We start from the raw sequence: 23,289 nt of genomic DNA on the forward strand, positions 1-23,289 counted from the left end.
CTCCCCTCAAAGCCTCTACTAATACCTCTGGCTGAGTGGGGTTGGAGTGGCTTGTCACTGCTCCCCATCTGGTCTCCACTGACACTGCTGGGTCTTGGGTCTTGTTAGTGCCCACTGGAGCAAAAGTCCTGGCTCCCTACTTGGTATTCTGTGACTGCACCCTGGCGGAGGGTTTGTACTGCCTGGAGACGGTGAAAGTCTTGTTCTTTGCTTATATGATTGGCTACGGGTCACAGTATTTTCTGTGGTGTTTGGGTGGAGTACAGAAATCATATCTAAAGGTTTTCTGTTTTGCTAGGTGGTCCCCCTTCTGGTTACTTGATTAGAGAGAGCCAGTTTTTATTGGACCTCTCTTAGTCTGTGCTCATTGGTGTTTTCAGTTGGCTTCTTCAGCTCCAAGTCTGGGATACATTAAACAAACAAACAAACAAACAAACAAACAAAAACAACAAAACCCAACCCAACCAACAACCAAACAAAACAGGTAACTCAGTGCTGTGTTATCCCTTGGGGTCTAATGTTTCTAGTTGTTCTTATTCTCTCCACTTCAGCCTTTTTAAAAATGTGTGTCTTATATATAATGTTTAGGGCTTTCGGTTGTACCTAGTAAAAGAATAAGGGGAAAAGTCAACGTTTTCCTGGGGGTAGAATTCTTTTTTTAAAATGGAAAAAATATATGCCTTGCCATGAATAGATAAGCAAGACCTCCTAAATAATGTAAAAATAAAATAATGCTGTTCCATCTAGGTACTATTACTGGGAAAGTACCCAGCTGAGCCCTAGTTTCTGCTTAAAAGAATAGATGTTTATGGCATTACGGACTTCACAGAACCACACTGGGGGATTATCCTGGATATTAACAAGACCCCCTACATCACATCCTGAGGATCCCACACTTTGGGAAGTGCCATTTTATGTAACTGGTCCCTTTCACAATAGAAGCATAGGGAGAATTTTAAAAAGTATTTTTAATGTTATGGAGCATCATACATACCCACTAATAATAAAAGGACACCCATGAGCCCACCACTGGTGAGAGAAACAGAACATTACCAATATTGGGAACACCCTGCTTGCCCCTCCCAATCACATCCTATTTTTTGCTTTTTGTTTTCACCCCCTGCCCCCACAGTTTTGATATTTAGGTTTTATCATTCTTTAATACATGTGTGTGTATTGTTAATAAAATAGTTTCATTTTAATTATTTTAAACTTTATATAAATGGTATCATACTATGTGTATTCTTCTACAATTTACATGTTTTATCTGACATTATGTCTCTGAAATTCACCCATGTTAATGCATGCATTAGTTTCCATTGATGAATGCAGTATCCCATCATATGGCTATTACAGAATTTGCTTGCCTTGTTGGTGTCTCAAGGATTTTGCAGCCACCACAATATCTGTAAATATCTCACAATATATCTGTGCAATCATTTATCTTCTTTTGTGTATCTAGGAAGAGTAGGGTGCACTTGTTCGACTTCACTGATAATTATTTTCCAAATTTGAATTCTTTTCCAAATTTATAACAATGTAAACTCTCACAAGTAGAGTCTAATATATTCCACCCCTTTGGGTTCATCCTCTTTTCAGCTCTTTGTACTTCCTCGACCTGGGCCATGGAATTACTGGATCATAGGGTAGATCTATTTTTAATTTTTTTTTAAATTTTTTTAACGTTTATTTATTATTGAGAGACAGAGAGAGACAGAGCATGAGCATGGGAGGGGCAGAGAGAGGAGGAGACACAGAATATAAAGCAGGCTCCAGGCTCTGAGCACAGAGCCCGACGCGGGGCTCAAACTCACGAACCGCGAGATCATGACCTGAGCTGAAGTCGGACACCCAACCGACTGAGCCACCCAGGCGCCCCTATTTTTAATTTTTTTGAGGAATCTCCACACTGTTTTCCACAGTGGCTGCACCGGTTTGCATTCCCAGCTGCTGTTGGAAATCATAAACAGAAAACCCAACTCTGTTTACCAACAAGGGTTTCCTTTTCTCCATATCCTGGCCAACATCCTTATTTCTTGTCTTTTTGATTCTAGCCATTCTGACTGGTGTGAGGTGATATCTAGTTGTGGTTTTGATTTGCATTTCCCTGATGACGAGTGATGTTGATTATCTTTTCATGTGTCTGTTAGTCATCTGTATGTCTTCTTTGGAGAAAAGTCTGTCCAGGTCCTCTGCCCATTTCTAAGTTGGATTTTTTTTGGTGGTGAATTGTATGGAGTTCTTTATATATTTTGGATATTAATCTCTTATTGGCGATATCATTTGCAACTATCTTCTTCCATTCAGTAGGTTGCCTTTTGTTGATAGTTTTTTCTTCTGTGCAAAAGCTTTTAATTTTGGTGTAGTCCCAATAGTTTGTTTTTATTTGTCTTTCCATTTCAAGTGGCATATTTTATGAATAAAGGTTACTAATTTTTAATGTATTTAAAAAGTATTTACCAATTCTTTCCTTTTTTTTTTTTTTTTTTTTGTTTTTGCTTTTGCTCTTTATGTCTTGTTTTAGAAATTCTTTCCTATCCTGAGGTCATAAATATAATCTCTTATAGTTTTTTCTAAAATGCTGAAACTTTTGGGTTGCCTGGGTGGCTCAAGTGGTTACGTGTCCAACTTCAGCTCAGGTCAAGATCTCGTGGTTCGTGAGTTCAAGCCCTGCATCCGGCTCTGTGCTGACAGCTCGGAGCCTGGAGCCTGCTTTGGATTCAGTGTCTCCCTCTTTCTCTGTCCCTCCCCCCATATGTTAGTGCTCTCTTTCTCTCTCTCAAAAGTAAATGTCTAAAAAAATAAATAAAATGCTGAAACTTTTGCTTTTCCTAATGATCTGCTCCATTTAGACTTTATTAATTATGTGCTCCATAAGACTAAGACCCGATTTTATTATCTTCCATATGGATAACCAATCATTTTAGCTCCATTGCTGAATGACCTATCTGTCCCCTATAGCTTTTTTTTTTTCCCCTGCAAAAAGCTTTATTGTTTTATTTCTTCCATTTGGTCTGTGACTTGGTAGAGCATTCCAGGGTGGTTAAAAAATTGCCTAGTAGTTGCATAGAGAAGCTCAAGCAGAAGCCCTGGCACCAGAGGATTACCAGAGGGGCCCCTCAAAGGCGGTGGAGCTCCAGGGGCTGCTAGTCATGCTTGATGGTGAGGCTTTTGAAGAGATCCTTGCCCAACCCAGCCTGGGGCCAGCCAGCCTGCTAGAAGTGAGTCAGGTGGTCTCCATCCTCTTGATAAGTTTTACCTCCTCATTTAGGAAGTGGCTTTCCAGGAAGTCACAGAGACAGGGGTCTGCATGGGCAGAATCCAGGGGATGCAGACCCAAAAGGGCCTGGTTCAGGTTCTTCTCCAGAGCCAGGGCAGCTTCCATGGTATCCAGGGTTTTACTCCACTCATCTTGGGACAGCTCATATGTCCTAGAAGAGGATGCAGCTGCCATGCTGGTTTTGCATCTTCCAGAGATGCTCAGTGTCTTTGGGCTTCTCCTCAGCCAACTTGCAGAAGTGGCCCATGCCCTCCAGAGCTATGTCTTCATAGTAGAAATAGAAGCCTAGAGAGAGAGATAGGTGCTGGAGGGCCACAGATGCATGTTGGTGAGGTGGTTGACACCCCACCATGGGGGAATAATTCTGACAAACCTAGGAGCTCATGGTTTATTGGTAATAAGGAGCTAGCTCAAAGTAGGGTGCTGACTGGTCCTGGAGGCAGAGAGTGCTGAGAAGATGGCTCTGAAGGTTGCCACTGGAAAAAAGTTTGGAGGGTGGGTGGAGACTGGAAGAAGGGGAGTTCCAGGGTCTGCTCCATGCAAATACTGTGGAAGCAGGAGTCAGATCTGTGAGACTTCCAGGTGCACTAGAATAAACCAGTTCTATTCAGAACTGTAGTTCTGATCCCTTCTGGCATATGAGTTCCTGGATGTGTGGTCTATTTCTGGGCTCCTAATCTATTCCTCTGCTCTGTGTGACTGCACACCAATACCATAGTCTCTCCATTGTTGTGCTTTATGAAAGCCTTGACAGGCAATATGGCAACTATAGCCTTTTGTTCTTCTTTATGACTAGATATCTTGATTAATCTTGGTCCTTCATCTGCCTTATACATTTTAAAGATTTTTAAAGTTTATTTTTATTTATTTTGAGAGAGAGCTAAAGAGCAAGCAGGGGAGGGGCAGAGAGAGAGAGAGAGAGACAGAGAGAGAAGGAATCCCAAGCAGGCTCGGCGGTGTCAATGCAGAGCCCAATGTGGGCCTTGAAGTCACAGACCATGAGATCATGACCTGAGCCGAAGTCAAGAGTCAGATGCTTAACCAACTGAGCCACCCAGGCACCCCTGCCTTATATATTTTTGAATCAATTTTTCAAGTTTTATGAGAAACCTGGCAAGTTTGACTGGAATTTCACTGAGTCCTTAGGCCAACTATAATTACCAATACTTTGTGATATTGGGTTTTCCAGTCAGAGCTGGGTGAGAGCTGCCCTGGACTTTCGCAGGCCTTCATGCTTAGAGTTGGGTCTGTCTAGATGCCAGCCCCTGTGTTACTGTGTTTCCTGTGGCCACCTGTGGGCCTAGCTCAGCTGCAGGAATCAGAGATCATTAGATGGCAAAGACAGAGAGCCCACCAAGCCTTCAGAAGATTCATGAATTGCCTATGTACCAAAAGCCTCTCCACCCATGGTACAGTCACCTCTCCTCTACTGAGTAGCAACTCGGGAATGAGAGATGATCCCAGGTCCAGTGCTGTGCTCTGGGCCTCCCAAATCTACCTGGGAAATCCCAGAAACCCCAGGCATCCCCATCCTCCCTGTGTTCTTCTTCCATGATTAGTTCACACAAAGGCACATGATTCATCTTAGGTTAGTAAAAGTTATTGCTGGGAACTTCTGGGGAAATTTTACCTGTTCTTGAAAGAGAGGCACAGAAAGGAAGGACAGACTCCTGTGTGGCACATTGTGGCTGTGGTTTGGGCTCTGGAACTGCCACATGTCCAGAGTGAAGCAAACACACTACACAGGGAAGCACCAAGAACCAGAGAGAAACATCAGCAACACTGGAGTATCCCAAAGACTCTCTTCTGCACTGGGCTTCTATCTGGGGAGCAACCCCTGATCTGTTTAAATCAGACAGAATTGGATTTTCTGTTTATGCCTTCAATAGCATCTTCTCTGATAATCCCTGAAGAGAACCCTAAATTCCCTCTACGAAACTCCCTACCCCACTGTCAGCCCATGTGCTTGGTGGGAACCCTCCCCCAGCTCCAAGAGTGGTTTCCATGACCTTGGCTAATGAGGGGGCATATTCCTGATCCGTGAAGGTCCTGGACAGGAACCTAGTGCAGCCCCTCCCTGTCTGAACTTACAAACTCTGCAGCAGTGGAGGCCCCTCTGGTCGTTTTTATGCCAGAGTCTCTGGGCCTTCCATTGAGTTGTAATGGAAGAAGCTCCCTTGGTTCCTTGAGCTGGTTGGAGCCCTGTACCCTAGAGGGTAGTGTGTGCCACACCCCACAAAAGAGTGAACCAGTATAGCCAGCCCCTCTGGCCACTCCTGACTACTTGTTTATTACCATTCATTAAGCACCCACTGTGTGCCTGGTTCTGGGTGACAGTGGTGAACAAGTCCAATGGTGGTTGTACTTGATGATGTTTCATCCATTCAGCTCCTGAACAATGAGTTCTGTGGTTGAAGCCTCACAAGTCAGTGGAAGTGCTACTGTGAGTCTCAACCGTTCTGAGTCCTTTATGGCAGGAGAAGTAGTGGCCGCCAGTGTTTCTGTTTGCTCTGCTGGGAGACTGAGGTCCAGGCACTCTGTGCCTCAAGGGTGCACCACTGTCTGGATCTTCCATCTACAGCGTCCCCATGCCTTCCTCTCAGGCAGGACACGATTCTTTCTACACATGGGCTCCACAGAGGACCCTCTTCTCCCGTGTCCTAGATACTGGGTGAAGGCCAAACCCTTTTCAGGGGTCTAGGCCAAAGGGCTCACATCCCTTCTCCACGTGTGGCTCTCAGCATGTCATTGTGCTGTAAGAACCATGTGTCTGGGTGGCCCTGATTGTAAATAGGTTGTCTGATGCTGAGCCTCAGCTCTGAGCTTGGAAATGTCATTGTGAAGGCAAATGTTGGAATGTGTCTAGGGGGTTGGATGCCCATTATGTCTCTTTCCTATAAACATTTTTGTGGATCGAAAGTTACTTTTCTAACAAGGATGAGAATTCTGTGTGTGTCTTGAGTATAAAGTGCACAGAATGAAATGAGGAAAAAAAACCCCACATATCTTTGGGATACAGAGAATAAGGTTTCAGATATGTGTAATTACACATAGAAAACAGTTAACTATTGACCCAGAAATATGAAAATTTAAGATACTTCAATTCAAGGGAAAATGTTAATAGTTAAGGCTCCAAATCACGTTCACAGACAGGGGCGAAGAGCACGATATGGCCTAAGTCAGAATTTGGAGGAAAACGTGCTTCCTTTGAGGCTTGCAATCCCAGGTGCTCTGGTGCTGTGCACTTTGTTTTGATAACACTGCCATGGGAAAATGAGAAACATTTAGAACAGTTAGAACAAAATTATAAAACACGAGGGTTAATCCAAGGACTCTAAAATTGATACTTGATTACAAAAGATGTAAATTTGCGGCTTTAATTAGGAATTATTTTGGTTTCAGATAGAAGTCTAACAAATTTGGTCTTTTGATTTTCTAACTTATGGCAGATGGAAAATAAAAAATTGAAAAGGGGTGTGAGCTGAAGGAGCCTGAAGACCCCAGAAATGAGAGGTGGCAGAGTGACACGAGACTGGGCAGAATATCCAGAGAAGTGAGGGGAGCTCTTACTGAAGTCATATGGGGCTACCTGGGGTTCAGGGACACCACATTCCTTCTTAGCCCTAAGGGCATCCCTGTATCACCAGAAAGGCACATCTGCTCCTCTGTGTGAGGCGGAGGGGCCACAACACCGCTGGTGTGACTTCCATCCAAAGCTGCTTTGGGGGGTGTATGCTAGTTATTTGAAGAATCTGTGTGTGGAGGTCCTGCTTCCCTGGTAGCACCAGACGACGAATAGCACTCCTGTGGTAACCTGCTTTTGGGTATTGGAAATGGTGCCAGGAGGAGGGCACAGCAGAAAAGGGCATCACATTCAAAATTCTTACAACCAACCCAACTCTGGGTGTCCAAAACTGGGCTAAATTACATGCAGGTGTCCAGGTGGCTCAGTGATGGCCCAAGAGACACCAGAGTCGGAGCAGACTACAGCTGGAGGGCCTACCAGGTCATAACCAGGCTACTCCCAGGGGTAAAGCTGCTCCTGCCACCATCACTGGCCTCAGTTGACCAACACTGACAGTGACCTGCTATGTCTGCAGAATCCGTCCATGTGTGCCTGCTCTGCAGCCTCACAGCAATGCTGTGCCTAGGCCCAGCTGGGCTGGGGGATCTTCCAACAATACTGGCTAGCTGGGCTGATGCCTCCTCATATTCAGATCTGCCAGCAGCTCTGCACTTGGAGCACCCCTTCCTGCTACCCCCAAATTCCCATGGTCCTGCTTGCCAACACCTACCTGGAGCTGGAGGTCATGGCTGCCCTGCGTAGACGTAGATGGGCAGGCAGGGTCAGGATGGCAGGGAGGCAGAACAGGGCTGGACTGCACCTGGGATTTTACCACAGCACCTGGGGCTAGGATGACCGGTCTGTCCTTGCTCCGCCTTGTGGGTTCTGCTGGGCTCTTGCATTGGCTGCTGCCTATACCTGGGGAGCCGCTTTTGGAGGACAGGAAGGGGCTCGGCTGCAGGGCGGGGGGAATGGCATCTCTTGAGCAGCCACCCAGGTGCTGGACACTTGGAAATCCTTCTCTCACTGGCCCGTATGCCTCCTGGGTCTGCAGCCACTGCTGCTGCTTGGCAGCTGGGCAGGGGCAGTCCATGCTGTAAGAGTCCTGCATAGCCAAGGGTTTGTGCAGGAGCTCCTGGGAAGGACAGGCAGGGCTCCCCGAGAGTTGACTCACCACCAAGGAGTGCGGTGGGTGCTCTTGACTCCCAAGTGTGCCCTTTGGGGTACCTAGTGCCCCCTGCACAGATGGGGGCAAACCACAGCACAATTCAGGAGGAATGTCACTGGCTGGCCCTGCCCATGGAGGGCATGAGTTGGCCATGGTTGACTTCAGGTGGTGGAAGGGGTCAGGCTGGGCCTGCCTTGCCTCCACTTCCACAGGGACCATTACTGGCTGGCCTTGGATGGGGGAATCCCAAATGCTCTCCGAGGGATGGGTGCCCCAGGAGGTAGGGTCTGAGGAGATGAAGGGCCCTTGACACTGACCACTGTGTGAGGCTGTCCAGAGCATAGGTTCTTTGCAAAAATCAAGAAAACCAGGGTCTGGCTGATCCAGGTGTCCAGGGACAACATTTTCTCCTAAAGGGAGCAAAGATGTGTGGTTTGGCTGAAACACCTGAGCAGGCTGTCTGGGGCTGGAGGCCTCGGGGAGGGGGCTGAAGTCAAATATTGTTGGTTTCTGGCATATCCCAAAATTTAAAGTTGCTGCCTGGGTGTGCTGAGGCTGCCACTGTGGAGGGCTCTGGAATGTAGGGCCAGTGGTGAAAAAATGCTGGGTGTGTGTGTGAAGGCAGCTGGGCACTGTGCCCATGTTCTGAGGTGGAGTTACTTCCCCAGTTAGCTGGCCTGAGCCCAGAGAAGGCTGTGGCTTTAGGGTCTGTGGAACAGTTGTGCTGGCTGGTAGGGACAATGCCACATTTCCACTGTCATGAAAAAGTACTTCCTTTTCCCTGTGGGAGCCCCCTCCCTGACTGGAGGGCAGTGGGTGGAAGTTCTGAGACCCTGCAGGGCCTGAGTCAGCCCTGAGAAGGCTCTCTTCCCACAAACACTGCTTGAGGTCAGTGACCCCCAGGTGCTGGAGAGTGGAGCAGAGATCAGGCTGTTCTTCTGTGTCCTTCTCCAGCAGGGTCTCAATGAGGGACAGGAAGGAGTGGTCTTCCTCCTTCTCTTTCTCTTCCTTGTCCTCATGCCTGCCATTGGACCCCTGCCTCTCCAAGGGTGAGCCTTGGGTGGTTGGGACCATGCAGGACAAATACATGGATTCATCTTGCTGCATCATGGCTCCCAGGAGAGAGCCTGGGTGCACAGGGCCCTGACCAGTGGGGGTGCCCTTCCTTTCCCGGATCCTCTTCCTGGCTGGGAGGGAAGTCAGAGGGCTCAGGGGGCTGCTATCATACAGGATGGCTTCCCCTGTGGTGAAGGTGAACGGCAGTTGCAGGGCCCTCTTGCGCAGGTGATCTTCCCCCTCTGCATTCCTATGGTTAACGAAACAAAAGACCACATCTGAAAATTGATATAAGAATGAAAACAGGGCTCTCCTGGTCAGGGGACAATAGTGGCCAAGTAACTGAGCAAAGGGCAGGACATCGTCTGTTCTGGCTTGTCCATACAAGGGAGAAGCCACAATATCGAACTTGCTCCTCTCTTACATTCTTGGTAAGCACTTTCTGTCTTGGATTCTGAAGTAGTCTGAGGAAACTGCTTATTTGTGGGAGTAGTCCAAAAATCCATGTAGAAATTCCCTAAACTTTAAGTTTACTTTGAAAAGAATAAGTTATTATGCAAATATGACATACACATCTGTTTTTCATTGGGAAAAATAGTTTTCTCTTCCTTCCTCCTCTCCCTTCCAAAAGACTCATGGGATATGGCTGCTATAGGGCTGCCCCAACAGTCATGTAACATCATGCTTAGCAAAGTGAAAAACCTTCAGCTGGGCTGACTCCATTTGATTTGTAGCTCTACAAAGGAAAACTGACCTAAAAGGAGTGCCTTTGGCAGAAGCTGACCAGGATGCTATGGGCACAGGAATCCCCATCACTGGAGGGGCCTTTAGAGAAGCCGGTATCTCACCTGAAGATCTCTGGTCATAGCCTTTGTCTTTAAGTCTACTTTGCATGAATACAGCCATTCTTGCTTTCTTGTGCTTACTGTTTTTATTACATATGTTTTATTTTACATCTGATTCCTTCCAACTCATTTGTGACACTATTTAAAAACATATCTCTTGTAGAAGACATATAGTTGAGGGCACTTTTTAAAATGCATTTTGAGGGGCACCTGGGTGGCGCAGTCGGTTAAGCGTCCGACTTCAGCCAGGTCACGATCTCACGGTCCGTGAGTTCGAGCCCCGCGTCGGGCTCTGGGCTGATGGCTCAGAGCCTGGAGCCTGTTTCCGATTCTGTGTCTCCCTCTCTCTCTGCCCCTCCCCCGTTCATGCTCTGTCTCTCTCTGTCCCAAAAATAAATAAACGTTGAAAAAAAAAATAAAATGCATTTTGATAATCTTTGTGTTTTAATTGGAGTGTTTTATCCATTAACATTTAATGGAATTATTGACATATCTGGATTGGGGTCTTTTATATTACTATTTACTTTCTTTTTGTCCCTTCTTCCCCTACCCCCATCCACCCCTTTCCTGCCTAAATATATTACTTTTTTAAGAAATTAATTTTCATTTATATAATGGATTTTGGCTCTATCTTTTGCATTATATTTATAATGGCTGCTAGAATTTATGAAATACGCCTTCAACATTTCACTGTCTACTTACAATTAGTACTGTGTCACTTACATAAAACATGCACCTTTCCATGGTATAGTCCATGTGCTTCTAAAACCAATCTTTTATGTTAGTGATGTCACATATATGCCATCTACATATGTTATAAATCACATATTATATTCTAATTTTGGCTGTAAGCAGTTGTATGTATTCTTTAAAAAGTAAAAAAAATAATATTTAATATTTATCCACATGTTTACCATTCTCATCCTCTCCACTCCTTTTTTTGAGGTTTAAGGTCTTAGTGGATATTATTTCCCTTCAGCCTGACGTATTTCTTTTTTTTTTTTTTTAATTTTTTTTTTCAACGTTTTTATTTATTTTTGGGACAGAGAGAGACAGAGCATGAACGGGGGAGGGGCAGAGAGAGAGGGAGACACAGAATCGGAAACAGGCTCCAGGCTCTGAGCCATCAGCCCAGAGCCTGACGCGGGGCTCGAACTCACGGACCGCGAGATCTTGACCTGGCTGAAGTCGGACGCCCAACCGACTGCGCCACCCAGGCGCCCCCTGACGTATTTCTTTTAGCATTTATTAAACTGTAGGTCTACTGGCAATAAATTGTTAGGGTTTTTTTTGGTGTTGTTGTTTAATAGAAATGTCTTTATTTGCTATTATTTTTGAAGGATATGTTCACTGGTCACAGAATACAGAGTTGACAAATTTTAAAAGGATTTCATAGATATTGTTCTAATGTCTTATGATCACCATTGTTTCTGATGAAAAGTCCACAATAATTGGAATCATTGTTTCTTATATGTAATGTCCTTTTTATCTTAAATTGCCTTTAAAGTTTTCTCTTTATCTTTGGTGTTCAACATCTGACAAGACTATGCCTTGGTGTGGTTTTCTTTGTATTTATCCTGATTGGAATTCACTGAGGTTCTTGAATCTGCAGTTACAATTTTCATCAAATTGGGCAAGTTTTTGGTCATTATTTCTTCAAACATATGGACACATGCTTGCACACACACACACACACACACACACAGATGGATGGACAGATAGACAGATATAGATATATTGCCCACTCTGTTCTTTTTCAGCATTCCATTTACCTACATGTTAGACCTTTTGATACTGTCCCATAGATCCCTCAGGCTGTTTATTTCTTTTTTCAATCTTTTTTCCCCTCTTTGTTCTATTGATTGGATGATTCTATTCATTTAGCTTCAGGTCATAAACTCTCCTGTCATCTCCAATCTGTTGTTAAATCCACCCAGTGAGCTTTCTATTTTAGATATTATCTCAAATTTTCTGTTTCTTATAAAAAAAAATACATGGAAGCCCCAAAGAAAATGAAAACACAACAGTCCAAAACCTTTGGGATGCAGCAAAGGCAGCCCTAAGTGGGAAGTATATTGCCATACAGGTCTACCTCAAGATGCAAGAAAAGTCCCAAATACAAAACCTAACCTTACACCTTAAGGAGCTAGCAAAGGAACAGCAAATAAAGCCTAAAGTCATCAGAAAAAGGAAATTAATAAAGATTGGAGCAGAAATAAACAATATAGAAACAATAACAAGTAGTAGAAAAGATCAATGAAATGAAGAGCTGGATTTTTGAAAGAATTAATAAATTGATAACCTCCTAGCTAGACTTATCAAAAAGAAAAGAGAAAGGACCCAAATGAAGTCACAAATGAGGAGAAGAAATCACAAGGAACACCACAGAAATACAATTATAAGAGAATATTATGGGGACACCTGGGTGGTTCAGGCAGTTAAGCATCTGACTCTTGGTTTTAGCTCAGGTCATGATCTCACGGTTCGTGGGTTCAAGCCTCACACTGGGCTCTGTGCTGACAGTACAGAGCCTGCTTTGGAGTCTCTGTCTCCCTCTCTCTCTGCCCCTACCCTGCATGCTCTCTCTCTCAAAAAAATTTTTAAGAAGAGAATATTATGAAAAATTATATGCCAACAAACTGAGCAATCTGGAAAGAATGGATACATTCCTAGAAACGTGTGAACTACCAAAACTGAAATAAGAAGAAATAGAAAACTTGAACATACTCATAACCAGCAAAGAAATTGGATCAGTAATGAAAAAAATCTCCCAACAAAAGTCCAGGGCCAGATGGTTTCAGAGGGGAATTCTACCAAACATTTAAAGAAGAATTAATACCTATTCTTCTCAAACTGTTCAAGAAAGAAAGAAAGAAGGAAAGAAAGAAAGAAATGGAAGGAAAACTTCCAGACTCATTCTACAAGGCCAGCATTACCTTGATTCCCAAACCAGACAAAGACCCCACTAAAAAAGAGAATTACAGGTCAATATTCCTGATGAACATGGATGCAAAAATTCTCAACAAGATACTAGCAAATTGAATCCAACAGTACATTAAAATAGTCATTCACCATGATCAAGTGGGATTTATTCCTGGGCTGCAGTGTGGTTCAATATTCACAAATCAGGGGCGCCTGGGTGGCGCAGTCGGTTAAGCGTCCGACTTCAGCCAGGTCACGATCTCGCGGTCCGTGAGTTCGAGTCCCGCGTCAGGCTCTGGGCTGACGGCTCGGAGCCTGGAGCCTGTTTCCGATTCTGTGTCTCCCTCTCTCTCTGCCCCTCCCCCGTTCATGCTCTGTCTCTCTCTGTCCCAAAAATAAATAAATGTTGAAAAAAAAAATTTAAAAAAAAAATATTCACAAATCAATCAGTGTGATATACCACATTAATAAAAGAAAGGATAAGAACCATATGATCCTCTCAATAGATGTGGCAAAAACATTTGACAAAATAAAGCATCCATTCTTGATAAAAACTCTCAACAAAGTAGGTATAGAAGGAACATAGCTCAACATCATAAAGCCATATATGAAAGACTCACAGCTAATATAATCCTCAATGGGGAAAAAATGAGAGCTTTACGTCACAGAAAAACAGTCCTTTTTCCTCAGGAACAGGACAGCGATGTCCACTCTCACCATTAATATTTAACATACAGTACTGACGGTCTTGGCCTCAGTAACCAGACAATAAAAATAAATGAAAGGCACCCAAGTCAGCAAGGCAGAAATCAGACTTTCACTATTTTCAGACGACATGATACTCTATGTAGAAAACCCCAAAGACTCCACACAAAAAAATTGCTAGAACTGAAACATGCATCTAGCAAAGTCATAGGATATAAAATCAATGTACAGAAATCTGTTGCATTTCTATACACCAATAATGAAGCATCAGAAAAAGATATCAAGAAATTAATCCTATTTATAACTGTACCAAAACCAATAAGATATCTAGTAATAAAACTAACCAAAGAGGTAAAAGATCTGTACTCTGAAAACTATAGAACACTTATGAAAAAAAATTGAGGACACAAAGAAATAGGAAGGCATTCCATGCTCATGGATTGGAAGAACAAATATTGTTAAAATGTCTATACCACCCAAAGCAATCTACACATTTAATGCAATCCCTATTAAAATACCAACTGGGGCACCTGGGTGGCTCAGTCGGTTAAGCATCCGACTTCGCCTCGGGTCATGATCTCACAGTTTGTGGATTTGAGCCCTGCGTAGGGCTCTGTGGTGACAGCTCGAAGCCTGGAGCCCGCGTCAGATTCTGTGTCTCCCTCTCTCTCTCTGCCCTCCCCCACTTGCACCTTCTCTCTCTCTCAAAAAATAAACAATAAAATAAAATAAAATAAAATAAAATAAAATAAAATACCAACAGCATTTTTCACAGTGCTAGTACAGACAATTCTAAAATTTGTATGGAACCACAAAAGACTCTGAATAGCCAAAGCAATCCTGGAAAAGAAAAACAAATTTGGAGGCATCATGATTCCAGACTTCAAGCTATATTACAAAGTTTAGCCATCAAGACAGTATGGTACTGGCACAAAAACAGAACACATAGAACAGAATAGAAAACCCAGAAATGGATCCACAACTATATGGTAAAGTAATCTTTGATAAAGCTGGAAAGAATATCCAATGGAAAAAAGACAGTCTCTTCAACGAATGGTGTTGGGAATCCTGGACAGCAACATGCAAAAGAATGAAACTGGACCACTTTCTTACACCAGACACAAAAAAGAAATTCAAAATGGATGAAAGATCTAAACGTTAGGATACCATCAAAATCCAAGAGAAGAGCACAGGGAGCAACCCCTTTGACCTCAGCCAGAGCAACTTCTTACTAGATATGGCTCTAGAGGCAAGGGAAACAAAAGCAAAAATAACTATTGGGACTTCATCAAGATAACAAGCTTCTGCACAGTGAAGGAAACAATCAACAAAATGAAAAAGCAGCCTACAGAATGGGAGAAGATATTTGCACATGACCTATCTGATAAAGGGTCAGCATCCAAAATCTATAAAGAGCTTATCATACTCAACACCCAAAAAACAATCCAGTGAAGAAATGGGCAGAAGGCATGAATAGACATTTCTCCAAAGAAGACATCCAGATAGCTAACAGACACATGAAAGGATGCTCTACATCACTCATCAGGGAAATAGGAATCAAAACCATGATGAGATACTACCTCACATCTGTCAGAATGGCTAAATTAATAACACAGGAAACAAGTGTTGGTGATGATGCGGAGAAAAGGGAATTCTCTTACACTGGAATGCAAACAGATGCAGCCACTCTGGAAAACAGTATGGAGATTCCTCAGAATGTTAAAAATAGAACTTCCCTATACTCCAGCAATTGCACTGCTAGGTATTTACCCAAAGGACACAAAAATACTGATTTGAAGGGGCACATGCACCCCAATATTTATGGCAACATTATCAACAATAGCCAAACTATGAAAGGAGCCCAAGTGTGCACTGATTAATGGATGAAGAATACACACACACACACACACACACACACACACACGGAATATTACTCTACCATCAAGAAGAAAGAAATCTTGCCATTGGCAACAACATGGATGGAGGTAGAATGTATTATGCCAAACAAAATAAGTCCATCAGAGAAAGACAAATTCCATATGACTTCACTCATATGTGTAATTTAGAAAACAAAATGGATGAATAAATGCAAAGGGGAAAAAAGAGAAAGAGGGAAACAAACCAAAGGAGATTCTTTACAATAGAGAACAAAGAGGGTTGATGGAGGGAGGTGGGTAGGAGATGGGCTAAATGGGTGATGGGCATCACTTGTTGGGATAAGCACTGGGTGTTATATGTAAGTGATGAATCACTAAATTCTACTCCTGAAAACAACATTACACTATATGTTAACTAATGAGAATTTAAATAAAACTTTGGAGATGAAAAAAATTTGTTTCTTATAGTTTCTATTTTTCTGTTCTGAATTCATCATAGCAGTCATCATAGGCATATTTTCTTTCATGTCCATAAGCATAATTATAATAGTTGCTATAAAATTCTTATCTAGTGTTTGGGCCTTCTTAGAGCTGGTCTCCAGAGACTGCCTTTAGTTTTGAAACTTTCTTTCCTGTTTCTTCATATATCTGGTAATTTTGGGTTGCATCCTTGACCAAACAACAAGTAAATTTGGATTTAATCCTGGACATTGTGATGATATACTGTAGATTCTTATTCTGTCACGTTCCTCCAAAGACCATTGACGTTTTTGCTTTGTTGAACTTGACCGAAAATGCAAATTTTGTTTCCCTTGTGATGGGCAACAGCTGGAATCTGTTTGGTTTCTTTAGGCCTCAGGTTGGCTATCCATCCCACACATACATGGTTCAGGGGTGAGCGGATTTGGGCTAAGTTTATTCACAGAATTTGAGGGCTCTTTCTCTTCAGCTCTCTCTCTAGAAGAGAGAAGTTAAAAACTAGAAATTATTATTTCATTTTGCAGCTGCTGCGGTCACTGCACTCTCTGTTGTCTAGTTCTCATGTCATTGAGACCATAAATTTTCTATTTGGGTGTTAACCTGCCCAGCCCCCAGGGCAGTCTTCCTTCAGACTAAAAGCAGTAAAACCCAGGAAACTCACCCAGTGCCATTCCCTTCTTTCAAGTGTTGATTCTCCAGTGACTGGTTAGTTGTTGTTGTTTTATAATATTTTGTCCAGAAGTTTTAGTTATAGCTGTTACTATAGCTGTTACTTATGGGAGGGCTGATGCAAAAATTACCAGCAGCAGAACTGTTCCATGAAAGTTTCACAAAAAGAGAATCAAATGTGGATAAAGTTTCATTGTAAAAGGTATGAAGGTAAATACCTTTCATTGTAAAAAGGTATGATTTAACTTTCCCTATCCTTCAAATGGTTACTCTGTTGCCCCAACCTCACTTACTTTGTCCTGTTCTGTGGATTTAAAACACTTCTTATTTGAGCAATTAATTTTTCATATGTTAACGTAGTTTTGTTTCTTGACACCTTGCTTCTTCATTGCTCTATCTGGTGCCAGGACAATCTGTGCTAAAGTCGGTGTTGCAGTAAGACTGGCCAGAGAATAATTTGGTACAACCTTTCTTGAAAGCCATTTGATAATAGTATCAAGGGCCTTTGAAATGTTTTAACCCTTTGACCTAAATATTCCACTCCTGAGAATTCTCCTAAGGAAATCAGAATAGCAGCCAGATATTTATATACATAAGTGTTCATCACAATGCCTTCATAAAAATGGAAAAACCCCTCCCTAATTCCAATATTTAATAAAAGGGTATGATGTATCCAAAGAGGAGTATACTGTACTGTCATAAAGATATTTATGGATACTTTTGATATGAGAACTTGCTTTCAACTTATTCTTAGGTGGAAACACCAGAATATAAAACTATATATAGAAAATAGTTTCAAGTATAAAACTTAAATATGAGCCAAAACATACCTGAAGGAAATACATCAATATATTGACAACAATTTCTCTGAGTAGTAGGATAACAGCTGATTCTCATTTCACTTTTGCAATGTTTTTCATTTTCTAAATTTTCAAGAATGGGAATGTATTACTTTTATACTTAATGAAATCAACATCACTCAACAAAACTACTGGGTTCTGAACATCTGGCTCAGTGACGCCAAGGAGTAATAGAGCTGCTAAGAGCCACAGAAAATGCATACTGAAGCTCTGTTATTTTTGCAAGGCAGCAAACTGAGGCACATTTACGAGGTGCTTTATCTGAGACCAGGGTGAAATCAAGCTCAGAATCCAAGTGATTTGATGCAGTTCTATAACTTCCTGTGATCAAAGCATTATTCAGGAAGGCTGTAGGCTCAGAAAGCAGGAACGTTTTGTTATGTGTGGCATATTTTGGCATTATTGGCTTTCTGGTCACTGTTCAAAATATGACACTAATTAGACCTGGGCCAGATAACTTATCTAGGCTCTTTCATCATTCCCTACATTTCCAATTGTGACCATCTATGTTATACATGTATGCCATAGACCCAAATGGGGTCTGGCCATGTAAGTTCACATGCTGAAAGAGAACATTTCGTGGTCTTAACATGTTGGTAACAATTAGACTCCTCTTGTTTGTATGCATATTACAGCTCACAAAGTATGCTGCAGATAGACGAGAAAGTGGCCATGAAACCCGGGTCTTCTGGACGTGAGTGGCAGATTTGTGTTACCCAGAACGTGTACCCTACTAAGGAGAGCCTACAGAGTGATAACTTTGATTCTCTTCTTCCCTAAAAACCACGTTACCAATGCAGAAAAGTGGCAAAAAAGTGGGGAAGTCAGGCTGAAGGAATGGCATTTCTGAGGAGAGACACATGGTCAGATTTTTGCAGAGTGCAATGGGAAGCAGTGACTTCCTTTGAATATAGCTGACGAAAGATTCTATGTTCAGAATTTGAACTCTGGGTAAATAGGAACCTGGGAATTCTCTGTAAGCAGTTTTCAGGGCCTTGATATGAGCAGCCATTTTGGTTTAGGCCCAAGGAGCCACGAATATGAGAATCGGTGACCCAGGCAAATACGAGAATTTGACATAAAGCCCTGTCCGTGGTTCTTTTAGGGAAAAAAGGTGTGCATGTACATGCTTGCACTAATTGTTCAGCAGAAGCAGGCGAGTCCATGACAAAAGCCAAAGGCACACACGGATACTTGCGCTAGTCTCTTTCTCCTGGACTCCGCCAGCCTCACTGGGACAAGGCCGACTGAATCCATGGAACTGAACCCATGTGCTCACAAAGCGCCTCCCCTCCCCCCTCGTGGAGTGCTCCGCCTACCCTACTGTTGGCCGAGATTGAGGCCCACGGGAATTGAGCGTCCTGTCTACGGCCAAACAACTATAGATGAGCTGCAGCTTTACTTGGCCCCTGAAAGCTGGGTGGACTTCAGAGGCTGCCAACTCGAGGCTAGAGGAAACCTCGCTCCCAAGGCAGGGTTTCAGACCCTCCCTTCCGGTTCTCATTTGCATTGGGTCCTCTGCACAAGGATCTCGTTGTACCGTACGGGCTTTTAGTTACGTCTTGTGGCAAGATTACACTTACGTCGGGACCTTGCTTTTACGACAGGGTCCTCACAGGGGGACCTCAAGGACTTCATTTCTGTCGGGTTTCGCACTGCCGCTGGGCCCCAGCGGACGTCGCGCCCTCACTTACGACAGGTCCCTCCCCCCCCCCCCCCCCCCCCCCGCGCCCCGCGTCCCCCGGGGCCGCACTTACGTCAGGGCCCGCTGCCGGGCGACGATGCAGTCGGGCTGGCCGCCACGGAACACCAGGCGGGCGTTGGACTGCACCCACAGCCAGCCGGCCTGCTTGGTGAGCAGCCGGAACACCGTGAGGCCGCTCTCGCCCGTCCTCATCACTGCAGAGAGAGCCTGCGCTCGCATCGGAGCTCGGACGCGCACCTGCCCTCCCTGGGAGCCCTCTGCAGGAGGGGGGGGGGGGCAGCAGGCGGGGGGAGGATTTGCCCCAGCCCCGCGGGGCGGGGTTGGGCCCTGAGGGCGCCTCCCGAACTCACTCCGCACGTGATTCTCGGCGCAGTGCATCATGTCGGCCGCGTGGATGAACTGGTAGCCCGATCCTTTCCTGCAGAGTTCGCTGTCGGTGTAACCCAGGACCACCTTGCCTCTGTGCGGAGGAGACACCGCACTCCTTTATGTTACGGCCTTGCTGTTCATCCCTCAAACTCCTAACAGTTCTCCGTTGCAGCCTTTTCTGCTTTGTGCCCACCCACCGAAGCGCCCAGGAGCGGTCTTCCCCAGGACGCTCCAGGTCCGGCAAGGCTACCTCTCCTGCCACAGGGTTGGAGCAGGACCTTTAAGAGGCCTCCGCACTGACAGGATCGTCTCGGACACTTCTACCACACTTGTAATCCAAAATGCTGTTTAAGCCTGTGCTTACTTGCGTGCGCTGTGGAACAGGGGTCTGTCTGTACCTACAGTCACTCATGTGGGTGAACAAGTGAACGTTGGTTAAGGAGAAGTCCCACAGCTTTCATCAAAGGGCTCTGTGACTCCCCAGCATGCTAAGGACCAGTCTTTGAGTAAGAAATAAAACGTGCATATTATAGTTGTAACAACACATTGAATCACTTGCTTTCTAGAATGTGTTCTAAGGGGCATGTTAATTGATTTCCCCAAGAAAGGTTCAGTGGTCAAATAAAATTTGGGAAAAGTTGGGTCAAACCCAACTAAATTAGATTTTCTTATAGTGGGACTTCTTGGGGGTTCACGATGATTAGTTACTAGAAGTCTTTAAGAGGGAGAAAAGTATCACTAAGGATTTGTTCTCTGCATCACACTAACCTAAACCCCATATTCCTACATGGAAGGTTTGCTACACCGCCCCCATAAGCAGCATCTTTTAAACTAACATTACAGGACCTGTTTGGACAGGATTGGCCAATTGTTCTTGCCTTGCCTTTGGTTCTAGATTCAGGATTTGGGCTAACTAGTAACTAGTAACTAGTGTCCAAGCACTCTTGGTTCCCTAGGAGTCACGATTTCTGGTCAGAGCGTTGTACCTGGAATCACAGGCTATAGGTGTGAAATCCAATTTGTGTTTTGTTTGGAAAAGAAATGTTTTGTTTTGGAGCTCCAGGATGGTGAGTGGCTGGCGAGGTGTTGCAATGGCAAACAGGGTGAGTTGAGGAGACATGAGGATGCCATCTTCTGATCTATTGTTCTGCCCAGGGAGGAGTTTAAGATGGCCATGGAAATTCAGCTCCTAGAAAAAGCAGACCCCAAATGTAATGAGAAGACAAAGGAGAAGAAGATGTGAAGCAGCTAAAACAGTTGATACAACTTTCCCTTTATGGAACTCAGAGGGTCCAGTGTCCTCCTTGTAGTTGAACAGGTAGGACTCCTCAGTATAGGTGTGTGCAGGCTTGGAGCCTTCTCATTCTGCCTTGCCCATCTGGCCCTGATCATTTTTCATGGCTTCTCCATCCTCCCTTAGGTCCTTGACCCACACAGCCTTTTTCATAGAGCCACAGAGTTGATTGAGCTGTGAGAGGGTGTACGATTCCAGGAATTGATAGGCACTTTTAGCTGATTTGGGGGATGGTGAAGAAGGTGTATATTAACATCCTGAGTTCACCAGGGATCTCCACTTAGGACTGTACTGTAGGTAACAGGTGTAACTAAATATCAAGTAAACATGTCCCATATCTTAACCAGGCAGAGGAAGGTTCAAAAGACAACCTGGGATTCTGAAATGGCAGTGAGCTGAAGGCCAGATGGCCCTTCCTGGGATGGTGAGGAAGCCTGGCTCACCCCTTGGGCAGTGTTCCATCTGAGCAGAGCCATGCTCTGTTGTAGGAAGTTCCTGAGCCTGTAAGGATAGCGTGATTACCAGAAACCCAGAAGAGTTGTCCAGCAGGCAGCGGAACCGACAGACAAAACTTCTTTCCAGATAGGAGGGGTCCTCCAAGGGCTGATGCTGAAGGCTGTCAGTGGGGGTGCCACTAAGTGAGAGACAGTTCTCTCCAGGCAGAGCTGGGAAGACAGAAAAGTGAGGAAGCTCTACTAGAACACTCTTCACCACAGAGCCAAAATATTTGTAGCTCTGAAAGAAGCTGGTGGGTGGAGAGAATGTGGGATCATAAGCCCTGTGGCCCAGTGAACCTTGGCCTTGCCTGACAGGATGACCTTGATTAGCCACTCAAGCTGGCTTTACAGTGTCATGAGGATCAAGTTAAAAATGAGATGATGTACATAACATACATATCCAGGAACCCTATTTGCTCTACTGTTGAAATACACCTTGGAACTAACCACTTGTCATCACTTATACCTCTGTTGTGCTGGCCAGTCTCTCATCAGCTGGGCAGACCGTCTAGGTCGAGAACAGCACAGACCCTGAACCCAGACCTGTTGTATGAATCTGGGCAAGTTATTTAACAACTCTATTGGCCCAAATTTTCTTCTCTCTCTTTAAAGAAAGTTATTATGAGAACTACATTTATATATGTAAAGCACTTGGAATAGTGCCTGGCACATTGTAACCTTTATACATTGACTGTTACTCTTGTCATTTTTTTTCTTTTCTTGTTTTAACTTTGCCATAGCCTTCTAACTGGTGTCCCTGCTTCTCCCCCTGCCCCTATAGTCTGTTCTCCATTCAGTAGCCAGAGTAACTTTAAAATATAGGTCAGATCATGTCAACTATCTGTTTAGAACTCTCCAGTGGCTTCCTACCTCAAAGTCTATAGTGGCCTGCACCCCTGCACCCCTTTCCCACTCAGTCACCTGCCAGTTTCCCATTCACTCTCTGTGCCCTTCTCAGTGTCCTCCTTGCCATTCCTCATCTATGCCAAGTCCACTTCTGCCTCAGGGACTTTGCACCCATGCTATTTCTTGCACCTGCACTGCCCTCCTCCATTTATCTGTAAAAAAGGATGCCACTTTGACTCGTTTTGGAGTGCTGGTTTAGCTTGCTCTCTTCCCTGTCCTAGGGGTTTGTATCCTTTGCAAAGGATAATAAAGGAAAAAACAAACTTTTGGGTTAAATACAAAAGTACCATTGAAGATTCATTAGAAAGTCAAAGAGGCAAAAACCAAATTTGTTATCTTTTGCTATAATTCTCAACCTGACAAGTATGATTATAATTGTGCTAATGGTTTTGCCTTTGTCACATGAAAACTGATTTGTCTGGACTTTATTCTTCTGCAGAAGAATAAAGTGTAGCAGGCTAGGGAGGAACAAAGGCAGGTTTATGATCTGATAAATTTTACTACTTTTGTAATCTCCTTTAATAAAACCCCTAGCACATGGTACACCATCAATAAATGTTAGAACATATACACACATGTATAAAGCACACATCAACTGGAATTTGGATTAGTTGGGTGGTCTTCAGATATCTTTCTTCCATGTTTATAGCACTGCATTAAAATTTTGCTTGTATTTTGAAAAAATTATGCATATATTTATAAATATGTAGGTAGACTTCTGTATGGTTTCTGCTACTACAGAGGTATAAGGGTATAAAAAGTATTTAAAAACATGAAATTAGATGCAAAATTCCAGGCTATCCATTGTTAAGGACATAATTCAAACTTGGCAGTGTCAGGCAGTGTACAAAAGTCTGAGCTTCACACTTATGTTCCCTTCTCTTTTGACCCTAGCCAGTCAACACGGACATGGGTGGAGACACAGAAACCGCCCGCACAGAGGTCCAAGCTCAATGCTGAGGACAAAGTTCCTCCCTTCAATGAGCTGATAATCTTATGGGAAAGAAAAAAAGTGAAGTCCTATTTTGTGATAAGTAACTTTACTCTGCTGGATTTATGGCTAGTCAAGACAGAATCTTGTGCCGAATGTC

General features: G+C 43.8%; 1 protein-coding gene and 1 pseudogene across 2 annotated transcripts in view; both read right to left on the reverse strand.

Moving 5' to 3' along the window:
- Window positions 1–962: 962 nt before the first annotated feature.
- LOC147577685 (ferritin light chain pseudogene) lies at window positions 963–5,419 on the reverse strand (annotated as a pseudogene).
- Window positions 5,420–5,544: 125 nt separating this feature from the next.
- Window positions 5,545–23,289, reverse strand: part of LOC147577686 (uncharacterized) — a 67,589-nt gene continuing 49,844 nt past the window's right edge. Inside the window, exons 6-11 of one of the 2 annotated variants that reach the window (XM_086676242.1) lie at window positions 21,318–21,460; window positions 20,488–20,690; window positions 19,483–19,592; window positions 19,185–19,326; window positions 7,576–9,319; window positions 5,545–6,540 (exon numbers count right to left, since the gene is read on the reverse strand). In XM_086676242.1, the coding sequence (XP_086532368.1) occupies window positions 6,460–6,540; window positions 7,576–9,319; window positions 19,185–19,326; window positions 19,483–19,592; window positions 20,488–20,690; window positions 21,318–21,460 (2,423 nt within the window). In that variant the 3' untranslated portion in view covers window positions 5,545–6,459. Of the gene's footprint in view, window positions 6,541–6,643; window positions 9,320–19,184; window positions 19,327–19,482; window positions 19,593–20,487; window positions 20,691–21,317; window positions 21,461–23,289 lie in introns of those variants that run through there. The other variant, XM_086676241.1, reaches the window with a different exon arrangement.

The sequence above is a fragment of the Puma concolor genome, chromosome C2 (genome assembly GCF_028749965.1).
Source record: "Puma concolor isolate L17-30 chromosome C2, mPumCon1.1.hap2, whole genome shotgun sequence".
Lineage (NCBI taxonomy): Eukaryota > Metazoa > Chordata > Mammalia > Carnivora > Felidae > Puma > Puma concolor.